The sequence below is a fragment of the Neopsephotus bourkii genome, unplaced genomic scaffold (genome assembly GCF_033783945.1).
Source record: "Neopsephotus bourkii isolate Nb327-2 ecotype Australia unplaced genomic scaffold, CSIRO-AGI_Nbou_v1 NB_234, whole genome shotgun sequence".
Classification (NCBI taxonomy): Eukaryota; Metazoa; Chordata; class Aves; order Psittaciformes; family Psittacidae; genus Neopsephotus; species Neopsephotus bourkii.
In genome coordinates, this window is record NW_026900744.1 from 5,412,966 (window position 1) to 5,429,497 (window position 16,532).

At 44.7% G+C, this 16,532-nt stretch overlaps 2 protein-coding genes across 6 annotated transcripts in view; one reads left to right on the forward strand and one right to left on the reverse strand.

Moving 5' to 3' along the window:
• AKR1A1 (aldo-keto reductase family 1 member A1) overlaps positions 1-16,532 on the reverse strand; it is a 455,840-nt gene that overhangs the window by 78,396 nt on the left and 360,912 nt on the right. The window lies entirely within an intron of this gene.
• Positions 1-16,532, forward strand: part of TESK2 (testis associated actin remodelling kinase 2) — a 119,879-nt gene that overhangs the window by 31,054 nt on the left and 72,293 nt on the right. For 3 of the 5 annotated variants that reach the window (XM_061344932.1, XM_061344933.1, XM_061344931.1), the window contains exon 3: positions 14,291-14,594. In XM_061344932.1, coding sequence (XP_061200916.1) covers positions 14,373-14,594 — 222 coding nt within the window. In that variant the 5' untranslated portion in view covers positions 14,291-14,372. Of the gene's footprint in view, positions 1-5,878; positions 6,088-14,290; positions 14,595-16,532 lie in introns of those variants that run through there. The other 2 variants (XM_061344930.1, XM_061344934.1) reach the window with 2 other exon arrangements.

Below are 16,532 nucleotides of genomic sequence, written 5' to 3' on the forward strand. Positions count from 1 at the left end.
GTTACACATACAATCTAGAATGGTTTGGGTTGGGAGGGACCTTAAAGCTCATCTAGTTCTAAGCCCCTGCCATGGGAAGGAACACCTTCCACTAGACCAGGTTGCTCCAAGCCCTGTCCAGCCCAGCCTTGAACACTGCCAGGGATGGGGTATCTCACCCTGGCCTTGCAAAGAGCTCAGTGGATCCCAGCCTGCTCCATGCCACCCTGCAAATGTGCTTTATTCAGGAGGACTGGGCATGATCAGGGTTGGTCTTGGGTTAGATGGGCCAGTATATCACCCCTAGGTGGGTGCTCTCATCCTCATGAAGCACTTTACTGCAGGACAGGGAGAGGGGCTGCTCTCAAAGGGAGACAACTCAGAACTCAGGGATTTCCAGTTCCCAAGGGAGCTGGTTGCCAAATGAGTGGAGCAGAAGAACTAATCCAAAGTGAGTCATCCCCCCCTCCCCAAGGTTGAAACATTAAGAGTTTTTTTATGGGAAGCAAATTAAATCCCACAAGTCAGAGCCAAGGAAAAAAGGAATTTATCAAAGAGCAGGATATGCTATGGGTGACTTGCAGGCAGGCAGAGGGAGCATGTGCCCAGCAGCCCGGGATATTGCATCTCCTCTGTCTCTCCTCCAATGCAAAGAGCACTGCCATTCATCTATTTTTAATAGCAATGACGCAGGCAGTGAACCTGACTTCAAGGCAGGGAGCTTGTCTTCTTTCCCCTGCGTATCTCTCCTGACTCATCTTCCGCTCCAGGAGCTCTTCACAGCGAAGGAAGAAACCAAGAACAAAACTGAAGGAGACAAGGAGATCAGACAGCAAAGCATTAGAGGCAGAGAACTGTTCTTGGAGGGGAACAACGAACACTGGGATTTTGCTGGCTCGGGGAGCCAGGGAAAATTAAGCATCTGGGATACCTGAATGTATCTGGGGGCATGCTGATCCCAAAGTGGGATCTCTCAGCTGAGAAGGATCTGGTAGCAGCTGGATGCTTGTAGGTCTTGGAGCTCTGCAGAAAGGGCTCGAGGAAGCCGGGGGGGAGCTAAGATGCTGGGGTGGTCAAACTGAAGAGCTCTGCTGTGGCAGAGGTCTCTGGTTTCAGTGCTCTGAAAGGAATGGGTCTCTGCACCGTTGTAGTTGCAGAGATAAGGGCAGCAAGTGTGAGGAGTGTAAGCAGAGGTGGGGAGGCTGCTGTGCTTTCATCCCAGACAGGAGCTGGGTTATCTGGGGAACGAGGATGGTGCACCAGGCAAAGAAGGAACTCTTTCTGGCCTTGCCATGAGGCAGGAGAGGTGGGACTGATGGTCATTTGAGCTGATGGCCTCAATGTTTAATAGAGCTGTGGTCTCTTTGGGTGTCCACCACAGGCCAAGCTAGTGCAAGTCTGTATTTCTGCACTCTGGTGAGCGTGATGTGGATATACCTTTGTCAGATGTTGAAGGTTTTCGCCTACAAAGTTGGTATTTTGGATTCAGACAACCCAAAACCTGTGGGGCTGCTGAGAGGAGCCATGCCCCAGGCCTGCCCTGAGCAGTGGGATCTCACCCTTTTCCCCTCAGCTCTTGAGGGCTTGAGCACTGTTTGATGGGCTCTGCCATGGCTGACACCACTCAGGCACAGTGACGTGGGATCAGTCGTGGCTCAGCATCCCAGTGATTGTGCAGCCTCATAGCTGGGAGCACCACAGCATCTATGCTGCTCCATGCCCATGGGGCCACCAGGAACCTAGCTATAGCCATGCCACAGCACCATTGCAGTGTGGACAGGCTCCAGATAGAAGCCAAGGCAGCAGATGGCCATGGTGAGCAGGGAGGGGAGCATAAGACCATGACAGTGGTCACAGCATGGCAGCTGCCAAGTTGGGAACTTCCATCTGCCCAGCATAAGCCCTCTCTGGTTCGTGAGGCAGGGTGCCTGGTGCTTGTCAGCCTCTGCCTGGGCTCTACCCAGCCTCCTGGAAGAGCAATGTGGAAGATGCTCTGGCAATCCCATGGTTGCCAGGTTGCATGCAGAGACTCGTGGTGCTGGTTTAGGGCTGACACAGCAGCACGGCTTTGTGCATGAGGGCATGCTGATTGCCTTGTCCACTCTGGTGGTGAGACAGAATTGAGTCCTCATCCAGAGCCCTCCTTGCTGTCAGGAGGATGGTCATGACATGACAAGGAGCACACAGTCCAAGGGCAGCCCCAGTTCTGCTTTCCCTGCTCAAAGTGGTGGGAAATGCCCTCTCGCCCATGAGCAAAGCTCACGTAGGTCTGCAAAGGGCACCTGCAGGTCTGGCTGAGGGAGGTGCAGGAAGGAGTGTGCACCTTCAGGGAGCCTGTGAAGATGCTTTCTGAAATCTAGGTTTGGTGTGTGACTGGAAGCCTAAAGGGATCATTTTCCATGGACAGGGGCTAGGAAAGGGACAATGCTGGCATTAGACAGGAGCAAATTCCAGGCATTCCCTCTGGGACTCACTCCTCCAGCTCCAGCGGCATGGCTCCAGATCCCTGCTGGTGTGAATCAGGGCCGGATTTGACCAATCCTATCTAAAGAAGATGTTTTTCCTTGATGTGTTTCCTCACACAAAGTATTAAATGGGTTAAATTACTAAAATGCCCAATCTCATCACAGTGCTGTGAAGTCAAACCACTCTCTTGGTCCTTTGGGAGGGGAGAGAGACAGTGCCCTTTGCCTGACATTAGTTTAACTTTGGAACCTCTCTGTTGAGGCAACACCTGCTCTGCTACAGGGGAGGCAAATCTGCGTGGCCACATTGCAGCAGATTCCCCCTTGCCAAGGAGAAGTCTTCCAGACTTCTCTCCTCCGGGGCATTTCCAAAGCCCAGAGGAAGGGAATTCCCCCTCCTTCCTGCTCTCACCCGTCTTGTCTCATGTCTATTTATATCACCACCCTCTGAGTTAACCCTTGGCTGCTCTTTGGCCAAACCGGTTACCTTTAAAAGCCAAAATGAGCGCAGCAAACCACAAAGCCACGGAGCTGCTCTTTGGAGTGGCTGAGCTCTGCACGGGGCAGCCAGCCTGGGGGCAGCTGGGGAAGGGGAGTACCCGTGGGGAGCAGAGCTTCCTGCGGTGTTTACAGGCAGCCTGACCCTTCTGGGATGCAAGAGAGAGATGGTCAGAGCGAAGTACGCTGTGACATCTGCAAGACTTTGCCTGTAATGAGTCCCTTTGATGAGTCTTCATGATGATGCATAGTTAATTTTCCTCTCTCTGGGAAGGCTCCAGAAGTCTTCTGCAGATTTCAAGGCCACAGATTTGCTGGGGTGCTTCTGCCGGCTGCCAGGAGGGATGTGGGGCTTCCTGAGACAAAGGATCTGCTCTTGAGGCACAAACACACATGGTCACCAGCAAACCCCATGTTTTCCTGCTTTCAAAACATAGGCCTTTGAGATAAAGCTGTAGGAGGGGTCATAAGACTGTCTTATTTCCCTCTCAAACCAGGGATCATCACTGACATACATCATGTGGTGGTGTATAAAATACAGTGAGAGCGTTTCCAACTGAGGTTTAACTTTACTGAATCATATTGGCATGTTTTAATGATGTTCCTTTGCATGAGCCCATGGGATAAATGCTTATTCATGGATATCACCAGTAAGACATCTGCAGGCCAAAAGCTGAGACAACATACATTTTGTTTGGGAAGCAGAGAAGAGGCGAAATTTATGATGGGCAACTGGGGAAAGATAATTCATTTGCTTGAGTGCTGGGATCAGCTCTCAGCAAGAGAAGTAATAAAAGCCTACCACCAGATGTCATCTTGAAGCTGACGAATAACTTCCAAACCAGCAGGGGCGAGGGATACTGGGGAATACAAGATGCAAGGACAAGGCACTGGGGTTTCTTTAAGGGGTACGAGGCCATAGGGATCACTGCACCTGGTGCAGAAAACGGGGATGGAGTTGTTCCAGAGCTGGCTTTGCAAAGTCTTTCCAACTTGTTTTGATAAATCCCAGCAAAACATAAATGTAACTTTAAAAGGTAAGTTCTAAAAGATCAGTCTTGCTGAAAAGCCCCATTCTGGGGCTCCAATCTGCTTGAATGCCCAAGAGCAGAACACACTGGATCTGAGTAGTTCCATCTGCTTCATCACTGATTAAAATATGACAGCCATGATAATATTTTTTTAATGGCTTAATTACAGCAGCTTCACTGCACCCTGTGTTTAAGGCGTCATTAGAATAGGTGTTTACATATGGCTGGTGTTTAACATTTGGGAGTGTGGGAAAATTTCCTGTGAAGGAAATCCAGACAGAAAATGAAGAAAACAGGGCGATTCTTTTCCCCACACAAAGTACTTTTAATCTGTTACCTGTGCGGAAATGGTTATGTGTTTTGCAGTTAAATATGCAAAGAAAGTTTCACTGTAGACCTGGGTGAAATTCTGAGACTAAATTCAATCAATAAATCGCAGAGTAGAGGTTTTAATCCAACCGTAAGGATAAATCTCTGTTCGGTACTATTTGCACAGTTGGTGCTGACGTTTCCAACATGCAACTCCCCCAAGTGAATTTTGGATTGAGCTGAAAAGATTAGATGTAAACTTAATGGCAAAGGATAATGAGAACTCGTATTACTAATGCTTTCTAATTACTCTTTTATATTAGTAATGGCAAGGCTGGGTAATGTGTTCTTCCTGTCTGAGACCCTTTTGAGTTAACACTCTGCGAGTTTTAACTGTTTGGGATTTGATTATTCTATACAGGACTCTACAGCAAACGAGCTTTGTTTCCTTGAAGAGTTTCAGTAAAAATAGCTCCGCTGTTGCCAAAGATGAGGTCAGGGAAAAAGATCAGTCCCTTGTCAATGTAAAACAAAACCAATCCCCTCTCAGAACCACTTAATGAGATGTTCTAGTCCTGCCACGTGTTGGAATGGATACTTGAAGTTTGGCAGTGCATCCTGCTAGGAAGAAAGGTATCGTTTTCTGTACCTGTTACAGGCTGCCTGCATGTGGATAAGTTCTAATTTGATGAATAACAGTTTGTCTGTGAAAAATCACAGACTTGTTACAGCTTGGCAGCCTAAACCTCCGAATATTTGAGATGCATTAAGCAGGCCACAGGCAGGGACTCGCGGGGCTGAACAGGATGCTCTGTGCCCTGACTGACATCACGGCTGGGCTGCGGGCAGCTGGAAAAAAAGGGAAAAGTTCCGGTGCTGGACCTGAAGGGAGGAAGAGCCCGGAACAAGGGATGGATCCTGTGGGAAATATAGTCGGAGGCAGGTAGTTAGGGGTAATAACATCAGGGATGCCGTCACGGAGCCCAATTACGGTCACTATGTGTGTGTGACTGTCGGGTGCCGGACGAGGGGTGCCCGGGTCTAAGCCGCTCCGCCGCCGGCTCTCCTTAGCGCCCAGGCCAGCCGCCGCCATGGCACACGCGCGTGGCCTGTTGGGGCTCCGGGCGCCCGTTGGGGTACCCGTCCCGCTGACAGCTTCGAGCCCACCGCTGCCTATAAACATACGGTGATTGGCTCTTCCTGCCGTCCGTCACTGGCGCTCCGCACTCCTATTGGCTAACTGTCTTATTTATAACCCGCCCTCGAAAGCTGGCCAGTGAAACCGAGGCGCCCCTAGCAACGCCCCCCTCTCTTTCCTGCCACTGGCTCCCTGCCTTCTCTCGGGAGTTGTTATTTCTCGTTTGATTGGTCAAACTGCCTGCCTATCAAGTAGCTGTGACCAATTAGAAAAGGATATTCATATTGGACTACCAGTGAGTCCCTCCTCCTACTTTCCCTTCCTCCATTGGCCGAGCAACACCGTCCATCCAGCTTCTCTGGGCGCCGATTGGCTGCTAGGGAGGGGCGGCTCCCGGGCGGGTGCCTCCCGGTGCTGTGGGCGGTTCGGCGGTGGTGCTCCGGGGGGGGGGAGGCGGGAGGCGGGGGCTGCGGCCGTGGGAGGGGGAGGAGCCGCGGCGATCACGGTCCCGGTTGCCGCAGCTGGGCTCTCTCCTCACATGGGGCCCCCGCGCTTGCCGCAGCGGCGCGGTAGACCCTCGCCGGGTTGTTGAAGGGTCGGGAGTTGGCCGCGGCTTGGGCCATGAGAGCCCGCGTCGCCCGCAGGCCGTGCTGGCGCCGCTGCTCAGGTAACGGTCGGCGCGCGGCGGCTGTGGTAGCGCGCGGCGAGTGTGTGTCTGTCTGTCTGTCCGTGTCTGTGTCCTCGTCCTCGTTCCGCCAGGGTCCCCGCTGAGGGGAAGGACCTCACGGGCTGGGGACACCCGCGGCGGAGGTGAGGGTCCGCTCCGGGGAACGGCAGCTTCCAGCGGAGGGTCCGGAGCAGCCGGCGGAGTCCCGCAGCCCCTTGCCCCGGGGGGTGTGGTGAGGGGAGAGATGCGTTGCGATGGGCAAGTGCGTGGGGCGGCCGCGTTCCCCCACAGGGTGAGGGGGAGCGGGTCAGGCTCAGTGAGACTCCTGAGTTGCCGGCGGTAGCGACCCGTGCCCTGATCCGGGAGCAAGGGTCTGCCCGAGCACGGCCGGAGCTTTGCCCAGCCGCAGGAGATGGTCATTTTGCCAAGAGGTGTGAAAGCTTGGCTCGCGTTTTGCTGTTTCAAGCGCTGCCCTGTAAGAGTACGTGAATCAGGACTTAATGACAGGCTCGACTGTTCAGGTGTATGTGTGTATATGTTTGCTTTGATGGCCTTCAGATGAAAGGTGCTGTATAAATGCAGATGATCACTTTTCATGTTGTATTACTTTTGAGGGTGGCAAGTGCTTTTAAGTACGGAGGACTTTCTACTTAGGTATTCTGATAGGTGGTACTTTGATAGTTGAAAGCTGAAATTTCAAGAGTACTAATTTCATGTAAGTTTACACGTTTCTGTTTGTTCCCCTAAAACAGTCTTGCAGCTGATATTTAGCCTAATTTGTGAGAAGCCTTTCTGCTTCAACTGAAATGATATATTTTTCAGCAGAGATCAGAGTTCTAGCCTGTTTTATTGTCTGCAGAATCAACAGGCTTTTACAGTTCCATGGACTTAATTAGGCAGTGGAATTTACAACCTAAGATAAGATATTTTTTTTTTATAAGAACCTCTATGCCCAGTGGACTAGTTATAAACCTTTCCATTTAGTCATCATCTTTGGAAATTATTGTTGCATACCATATCCTGATAGGCCAATAAAAATGTCATTTTCTGACTCTTGCAGAAGTATACTGTATAGCTGTGTGATTCCATTGTGCATTTTGGTTTCTTTTCCTGTAAAACTTGCAGGTAGAACACAAATAGCTTGAACTGAAGGCAGAGGGGTGTGTTCACTGTACCTGGTGGTATGTGTGTGCTCTCTCCTGTGTTTTTTGCTTAGAATTGTGCTGTTTCATTAGGGTGAACAGCTGGCAATGGGAGATAGGGATAGAGCAATCCTCACTTCAGTGCTTAATATTTTAGGGTGTTGTGATGCACTGGAATAGGCTGTCCAGAGAAGTGGTAAATGCTCCATCCCTGGCAGTGTTCAAGGCCAGGCTGGACAGAGCCTTGGGCGATACGGTCTAGTCATGGCAGGGGGGTTGGAACTGGATGATCTTAAGGTCCTTTCCAACCTTAACTGTTCTATGATTCTATGATATTTTTGTGACTGTGGAAGGAGAAAGTTGGTCCAGATGTGGTGTTGTGGTCGTATAGGCCTCCTATAACCACATTGTACCCACCAACTCTATACGCTTGCTTCTGCTATTAGAATTTTCTATGCAAATGATTTCACAGATTCATGAAAGAAATGCAGGGTTAAAGGAGGGGACTTTTGCTCAGTGTTTGCTGCAGAAAAGAATGAAGCCTGTGGTTCACTTGCATCATAGGTTCCCTTTCTGTATTCTTCCTGTAGCAGAGAGCCATGCATTTGCACAATGGCAAAGCTTTTTATTGTATCCTTGCAGCATGGTATCTTGCAGCCTGGCACAACAGTAAGTGCTCTTCTAGGCAAGCTCTAAAAGGGAAAATGTTCATAGTTTTTCTTTTTAAAACCCTTTTCCTGCTTATTCCCTCATGTCTTCTCTTGAAGTTGTGTATTTATCGATAAGTACATCTAATAATTGGCAGCTCTATCACCCTGGCTCCATCTGTTGTCTGTTAACCCAGTCCTCTTTTTGACTTAGATAGTAAGCTGCTTTTCATACGGTCCTGTCACTTTTTCTTAAGTTGAGCACATTTCTGGTAGTGGCTAAGCTACCTTTTGGTATGATTATCCATCCCATTGCCTGCGCTGGGAACTGCAATAGCTCTTGCAACCAGGAATGTAGTTGAGATGTACTTTTGAAGGCTTACTTCGTACACAAACTCTGAGTTTTGTGTTTCCCCTTGTTACCCAGGGTGTTTCAGATTGATACATAAATACCGGCAGACTTCAATGCCCCCACTACCTTAACAACAACAACAGATTTGGGAAGCCCTGTGCTCACTTCAAAAGTTATCAAGTCAAGACTGTGTTACTGTTTGGTATGTGCAGCCAGTACCTGAATTAAACCTGGTGTTTCACTGTAATGCTAAGCCAGTAGCGTGGAGTGGTGTTTCAGCTGTATTTTAAGGGTAGGTTACAGAATGTGCTTTAAATATTTGTGGAGATGATACTTTTAGCTGGAAAACACTGATATTGACTGCCTTGTGTGATGGTGTATAAGATTGTGTCCAAGAGAGGTCAGTCAGATACGAAATGCAGCCTGTTGGCTTCATGCCTCTTACAAGTGTTCTGGTTCTCTTTTCTTGCCTGTGCTGTGCTGGATTGTCTCACTGGCTGCATCAAAACAACTGAAAGTTGTTTCCCGTCTCTTGTGAAGCCTGTCCTGCTAATAGAGCTGTCAGCCCTAAGTCATAAACCTGGCAGAGAGGCTGAGGGGGAAATCCCTTGATTATTGAGATGTTACAATGCCTGGTGGTACTGGAAGGCTTTCATTCCCCTTGTTTTTTTCAAGAGCTAAGCAAACGTCAGCCTGCTGACACCTGGAAGGCATAAGCTGCTTCTCAGTGTCTTTACTGAGCTCTGTTTTGTTAGGCAAACATAATATATTTAAATTATCCATTTGAAGCAGCAGCTGTGTATTGTACATGATCTCCTTGAGTGATTATTTAACTCTAGTGATGCTCTATAACTAGGCTGGAGTCTGTCTGCACTGTGGCTTGGAGTGACTAAAACCAGGCCAGGAGAGGAATGGATTTTTGCAAGGTCTTCTGTGGAGGTGTAGTTTCGTGTTATAATTGGACCCTGGCAACTGTTGGCAATTATACTGTGGGCATAAGGGTCAAGTGGGTTTGTTTGTGGGTTTTTAATATTCCTCCCCTCTTAGCTCCCCCAGTTGTATTTGCTTTCTAAATGCATGCCAGAATTTATGCCTATGCTTAATGCAAATGTTTTTAAACCTACAACCTTGGCCCTGAATCCTGAGCTCTACAATAAGTTAATAGCTAGTCTCTCATACTGGTTTTGAACTTGGCTACAGTCACAAAATAAATGAACTGTTTGTTTCAGCTTAGCCTCTCCTGGAGGTTTGTTTGCTTTATAAAACCACAGTGCAGTTCAGCAGACTTCTAGTTTCTGGAGTGGTGTAGTAGGGTTAATGCAGGTCTTTTCTGGGGAATGTCAGCCCTAGTTGTGGGAAGCCTGTGCTCTGACAGTACTGGCTAGAGCTAGGAATTATCTCCTACAGGGGAGATGAAATTAAAGCAAAATGTTACCTAAATGAAAATAGAAAATGTTGGGATTTTCACATTCAAGCACAGTGTGGTAATTGAGGCTATAAACTGCACTTGAGACTTGTCCTGTAAAAGCAGTCAAAAAAAACTTCAGCTTCAGGATGAGCTCGGCCAAACACAGTGCAAGCTCTGGTACTTATAGCTACCTTGTCTGTAAATATTTGGTGCTATCTTTCTCCCAAAGTCAAATTATGGACAAACCAAGGAACTTCCCTCTGTTAGGAAAGGGGATGACAGCAGATGAGAATAAACTTGTGGAATGCCTGGTCCTCGTTACCTGTTTAGTTTGAGTTCTCGTGTTTCATTCCCGTTTTTTTTTTCTTTTTCCTGCAGGCAAGTGACTTCAAAGTCAATTCAGTCTTTGGAAGATTTTGTTCTTTACATTCCCTTGAAGCTTTTCTGAAATCTGCACATTACTACAGTGAATTTTTCTCCCTCACCCCCCAAGTTGTTATGTTGTTGAGTGGCACTTGCCCGTGTAATTCCTTCATGTTTCTGTAGTGTTGGGTTTTGAAGCTACATCAGACTGTGAGCTTAAATAGTTAACTCTTGGCAAATTACTTATGTCAAAGCTTTGGCATCTTGTTCTTCAGAAAACCTTTTCAAATTAATACCATGCATCCACCAGATTTATGGCTTTCCAGGCTGAATGCCTAGCGACAGTCTTCTGTCTAAAAATGGTTGTTGTTGTTAAGGCCATCTTTTAGGAAATTGTGAGCTTGACATTTGAGTGCAAATATGCATATATTTATAAAGATACTGGGGACAGAAAACGTCTTAGTAATGAATTGAAATGTTTATTTTGGAAAGATACCGTGTTTTATGCCCTGAGGTATAAAGGGATGCTGCTAAAGTTGAGAAGTCTTGTCCCTTTTTATGCCTGTGAAATAGAGAATGTTAGGTACTGGCTAGTATGTGTCACCTGTCAGTTTTACATCGTTAGTGAGGGTTATAACTTGATGTGCTATTGTGGGGTTTCCGTCTTCAAATGAAGTCTTATGCATTGGTTTTGAAAACCAAGCCTCTACATAGCCAAAGAAATGCTGACAGTATTTGTATTTATAGTACTTTCTATGATTAAAAAGTCAAGGCTTTCTTTTAGTGGAGAAACTGATCTTCATATAATGCTAACATGGATTATTTTTCTTCAATTTAATTTACCAATAAATGAAAATGTGGTAGGATATGAAATAGGCTGCAGTTGTGCTTTTCAGTAATGTAATAAATGGATGAGTAGGGCAGGTATGCATTTTAAGAGGTCTATTTCTAAGTTATTTCTGTCTTGGCAGAGTGGGGAGCATTTTTCTTGTATAAAGATGTCAGAAAAATTGTTCTGAAAGCTGAGAATTTATTGGGAGGTGTTTTTTTTAAGTGTTCGGTGTCTTTTTTTTTTTTACCTGGCCGTTGAGCACAGCTGTAGAATTTTGAAGCTGAAGAAAACCCATCCAACAACCTCTTAGTTGGTTACAGGATTTGCAGGATAGTCTTGGATCCTGTTCAGGGCACTTTAATTAACCATACAAGGTAGTAAATTAAAGTACCTCAGACTGACTTGAAAGTCGATTAAACCTTGCTTGATTTCATGGAGAATATGACCATTAGTTTAATTGGCCAGAATGACAGAAGCCCACTTGGAATGGTGCCCACTTACATTCTTCCTCTCATTCTGTGTATGCAATCCTGGGCAGAATACTAGACAAATGGAGCTCCATCCTAGTAATTTCCAACGATTTTTTGTAGCTGTCTGGAAAGAAGGCAAACTAGCAGGCAAAAATGAAGGAATGGGTTACTTGGGAATCCAGATGGCAAAACCTTTTGGGGTTTATGTTGTGTGAAGTACTTTGAATTTCTTCTTTCATTGTGGGATTTCTGCAGAGTTTTGCAAAGTTCACCATGTGATTTCAATCAAAAGGATGTGTATGTGTGAGAGGGATTTTTTTTGTTGTTGTTAGATAGATTGAGACACTATGTTGAGAGCTGATCTTTTGTTAATGGTGTCTGGATGCTTAAGACAGACCTAGGCTTTGCCTCCCATTTAAGATAGCTTACCGAACTTGATATCTTCCTCTGGTTAAGGCAACAGCAGTCTTCCCTATTTTGTTTTTGCATATCTCTTGCTTGAACTTAGTCCTGATTTACAAGTTGGTTCAGTTTGCTGGGCTGCAGTGTGGATGTGTTTTACTGGGTTTAGCGGGGGTGTCTGAAAGCTCCAGGGGCCACGTCATATGGCATTACTGTGTTACTGGAATGTCAGACTGTGGATTTCTGGGGCAAGTGCTTGCTCCCTTCCTTGGGAAGTGTCTAGCACATGGGGGTACTCTGGTGCAAATAAGTTCTAAAAACCTGTTTCTTCAATTACAGCAGTTTTTCCGGTCAGTCTCTGAAGATACTTCCATCTCCTGTTCCAGAAAATGAATTATTAACACCAAGGTTTCCCATCAGTCCTCCTTCCATAGGCAGTTCTTTCTTTATCTCCTTGAAAAGTAACCAAATTATAGTTTGGTCCTTTCAGATCAAAAGGAATTATTTAAGTGTGCCTTGGAAATTCCTGGGCGTCTTCTCTGCAGCTGAGGAGGTTCTCTGAGCTATTTTTCTCATCTGGGGATATATAACAGGCTTTATCTTCCCATGGTGCTTCTGTACCATTTCCAGACCCTCAAGGCTCATGGGGTAAGAATATGAGGTCAGAAATTGGTTCCTGATGATCTGTGTGGCAGTCGGCCACACCATAACATTAGGCTGTGTAGTACTATCATCTGAAACGTGCAGTAAGCTCACGCATGTGGGAGGCTGCACATAAAAATCTGTAGGAATACCATGATGTGGGGTTTGAGAGAGATTAAATTTTCTTAATCAGGTCCTGGTAAGTATCTCTTATACCCACAGACTCCTTTTTAGAGAGGTAAGTGTTAAGATGTTTGAAATAAACACCCTTGAAAAATATGGAGTTTTTTAGTGGTGATGGTGGTTTTTTTCTCGGAGAGGACAAGCTCAAGTTCCATGCAGTTCACCAGATCTTACTTCTGAAGGCAGGGAAGGACTAAGTGTTGTTCTCATGTGTTGGCACAGAGCATCTCTGAAAGATACACAGCATACAACACGTGGGTATAGCACTGCTGTTGTATATTCAGAGCACAGCTGCTGTGCTACTGGTTTTGAAATGCTCTTCAAATTTAGTGTATTGTTCAGGTTCTGTACATCTGTGTAAACAGAAGTAGAATCCCCTGCTCCCTGCTTTGTGATTATTTTGTCCACCATTTTTATTCTAGATTTTATGGTTTCCTTCCCCTCCCTCCAGTTTTTCATTCACCCTCAGAGTTAGGGAGGGGATAGAGAAATCTGGTTTCTTTGTGACTGCTCACTTTGCTTAGGTTTTAGAAGAGGCTCACCAGATTGCTGTAAATGAACAACTAAGTGTGGAAAAGATAAATAACCTCCTAAGTATAAAGTTAAAAATAATAATAGTACTAATAACAGTAATGAAAGTAGGCTACCTGTGAAGTTTGACAGTCCAGGCTGAATGGGATGGGCTCCAGAGTCGTACAGAGTACTTCATCAACCTCTTAAAATGAAAACAAAAAAATTTCCTTACTTGTTGGGGTGGGCTTTTTATTTGGGGTTTTTCTTTTTCTTTCCTTCCTTTTTCTTCTCTTTTCTCCTGCTTGGCAAATGTGGCTTGTTTCCTGTGTATTGAGTTGAACTGAAATGAATATAGCTTTAAAATGTGTGTTTGTGGGGACAATAGTTCTGGTAGTTTCTTACAAGAATACTTCAGGTTTGTACCAAGATTGTTGATGTTTTTATAAATATGAGGGCTAGATCTTTAGTGGATATAAACTTATGTCTGTACCAGTTAAGAAACTGATCTTGGAACACTTATAGGTGAAAGCTTTAAAAACAAAGTTTTTAGTGCACCAGCCTACTGTTATTAATAGCTAATAATTTTCCTTATATTAACTGAAAGTTGATCTATTTTTTTGTATAGTTAGGAATCACTTGTGCAGTCCCTAGTCATAAAATAATAGAATAGTTAGGGTTGGAAAGGACCTTAAAATCACCTGCTTCAAACCCTCCTGCCATGGGCAGGGACACCTTGCACTAAACCATGTCACTGAAGACTCCATCCAACCTGGCCTTGAACACTGCCAGGGCTTCCTTGGGCAACCCGTTTCAGTGCCTCACCACCCTCACAGTAAAGAACTTCTTCCTTATATCTAACCTGAACTTCCCCTGTTTAAGTTTGAACCCAGTGTGAAATGCTTTCTTGGAATAGCGGTTGGTTGGTCACGAGCTGCTACTGAAGTAAATAGAACATTACATTTTGTGGGTTTCCTTCTGCTTAGTTACTTGCTTTAGCAACCAGAACTTAATTAAAAAAGAAATGGGCAGGGGGAAGGAATGAAAGTTGTTTATTACCAGTGAAATTGTGAATTCCAGACCTATTCATCTTGTAATAGGTAGAGCATAGGGTATTTCTGTGAATATAAATGAAAATGTAATTGTCTGTCTTTACTGATGATGCTTTGTGATTGGTTGTGGTGGTGTGGTTTCCTATCAAACTTACTAGATATGTTTACAATAATGGTGATCTCAATTTCCTGTATTTTAGGATCCAACAAGAGTAGAGGAGACAGCAAATTACCTAAGATGTGAGAAGACCTCCCTTAGCAAAATAAAACCTTGTTTTCAAAATGGACCGAAGTAAGCGGAATTCAATAGCAGGATTTCCACCACGCCTGGAGCGCGCTGAAGACTTGGATGGTGGCACTGGAGGAGAAGGGACTGCATCCCAGATAGGAAGAGTTTGTACCTCTTCATACAGAGCCCTGATAAGTGCCTTTTCCAGACTTACTCGTCTTGATGACTTCACATGTGAGAAAATTGGCTCTGGTTTCTTCTCTGAGGTGTTCAAGGTGTGTGTTTAGTTCTTTCCTCTTGATGTTGCTCAGTGTTTGGTGCTGAGAGTGTCTGAGAGTATCAGTGAAGTTCTTTTAATGGAAGACAACTGTATTTGCTTTACTGGGGATGAGTGATGAAGACCTTGCAGGCCTCAGATATTTTCTCTGTCACTCTCCCAGCTGTTTTTCTGTTTTTTATCACTTGTAATTTATTTGCAGAGTTGTAGGGGCTCTTTGTGAGAAACAGTAAAAGCTGAAAAAATTGATTCATCTTTTGGACTCTGCTGTGTATTTTTGCCATCATGTAGTGTATTAAACACCAATGGCTGTTGGTTCTCTCATACATAAGTATGAATGTCTTTAATTTAGTTAATTAGTTTTGTGGGATTGCATTCATACTTTTGGTAGTCTTTGCCTCCCAACACTAGTACATGTGTTAGGAGATCTACACCAAAATTGAAACAAACAAAAAATGATTGCACTGAAATTACTATGCAGTTAGCTGCTCTTCTATTTCCTTTGGTACTTGTTATTCCATGCTTCTAACTCAGTCAGAGATCGGTTTGAAGTAAGTGGTCTGAATGAGAAAATCTGATGTTGTCAGTGACTTGCTGCTACAAATCTGGGAAGTGGGTAAGATCTCTGTGAAACCATACAGGTAACCCCAGTTTTGTAGTGCTGCTGCTATTTCTATTGTTTTGACTGTTCTTGTAAGCTTTGTTGTAGAGTAATAGGACATTGAGTTGGCTTTCAGGCACTGCAGAAGGAATTTTTTTCTTGTTCTAGTTCCTGACTTTAAACAGAGTCACCTTCCAAATAGTTTCCATTTTAGTGAAATGCCAGAAAACTTTATCTCACAATATATTATGCCCATTCCATGCACCTCATGTGGTCTTTAAGAAGTTAAACAAAAGAGACCTCTTATTCAGCTTTATTGCTGTGAATAGATACATGAATTAGAAAATGAGAGTTAATTTTATGTTGCTTTAATATTCATTAAAGTAATTTATATCTTCATATGTATAACATTTTTTCTTATTTACCTGCTTGGAAAACTTTCTGTAATGCATTTTCTAGCAACTGATTTTGTATCTAGACATTTCTTAATATGAAGTGAGCTGATATTTTAAGTTCTGTGTGTGACTGGAACTCATCTTTACAGCTTTTATGGTGAAGCTGCTGTGAAGTGTATAAAGGTACAAATAGAATTAGGTAATCTTTAAGTAACTGGGGAGTAACAGACTTTGGTTTGTTTGTGTGAATTTTATAATTCATCTTTTGGAGTAGTTTTGTCTCAGTTTTCTATCAGTGTTGCAGATTAGACTTTGTGTCTTCCCCTATTCTGTAAATTTGGGATTTAACCCTCTTTAATACCTGTATTTTGCAGTGTTTAGGTTATGAATTTACCATATAGTGGTATTGACAATCATATTTATGTTGGGACTTCAAAAAGTTTTGTAGTTGAGTAGCTATGTACTTTGTGAGCAGACAGTAGGTGAATTAACTGTAATAATCTACCATGGACTGGTGAGTAGTATCATGGAGAAGTGCTCTGAGACAAGGTGCTTGCGTATATGGCAGAAAAGTATGGTATTAGTGGTTGCTATGAAACAAAAATAGATGAGGGGGAAAAGTGGCTAAAAGTAAAGGTAAATTTCCCACATTCATAGTGATTGATCTTTAAGAATATCTTGCTTTAAGAGAGGACTTGGTTTTGTCAGGTAGTGGCATACAGTAGTAAACAGCTGTTTGAGACCTTACATTGAGAGGGATCCCTGATGCCCAGTTTATCTTCTTGTGCATATGTACTCTTTAAAGACCTTCCCCTGCTATTCCCTCATTCAGTCAGCTAAACTAGACATCACGTGGTGTCAGTCTCAGTCAGTGGCATTACTCTTAAGAGATGGTGGTAGTCTGAGTATCTAGTGTCTTGTTTTCCCAGCAACAACCACA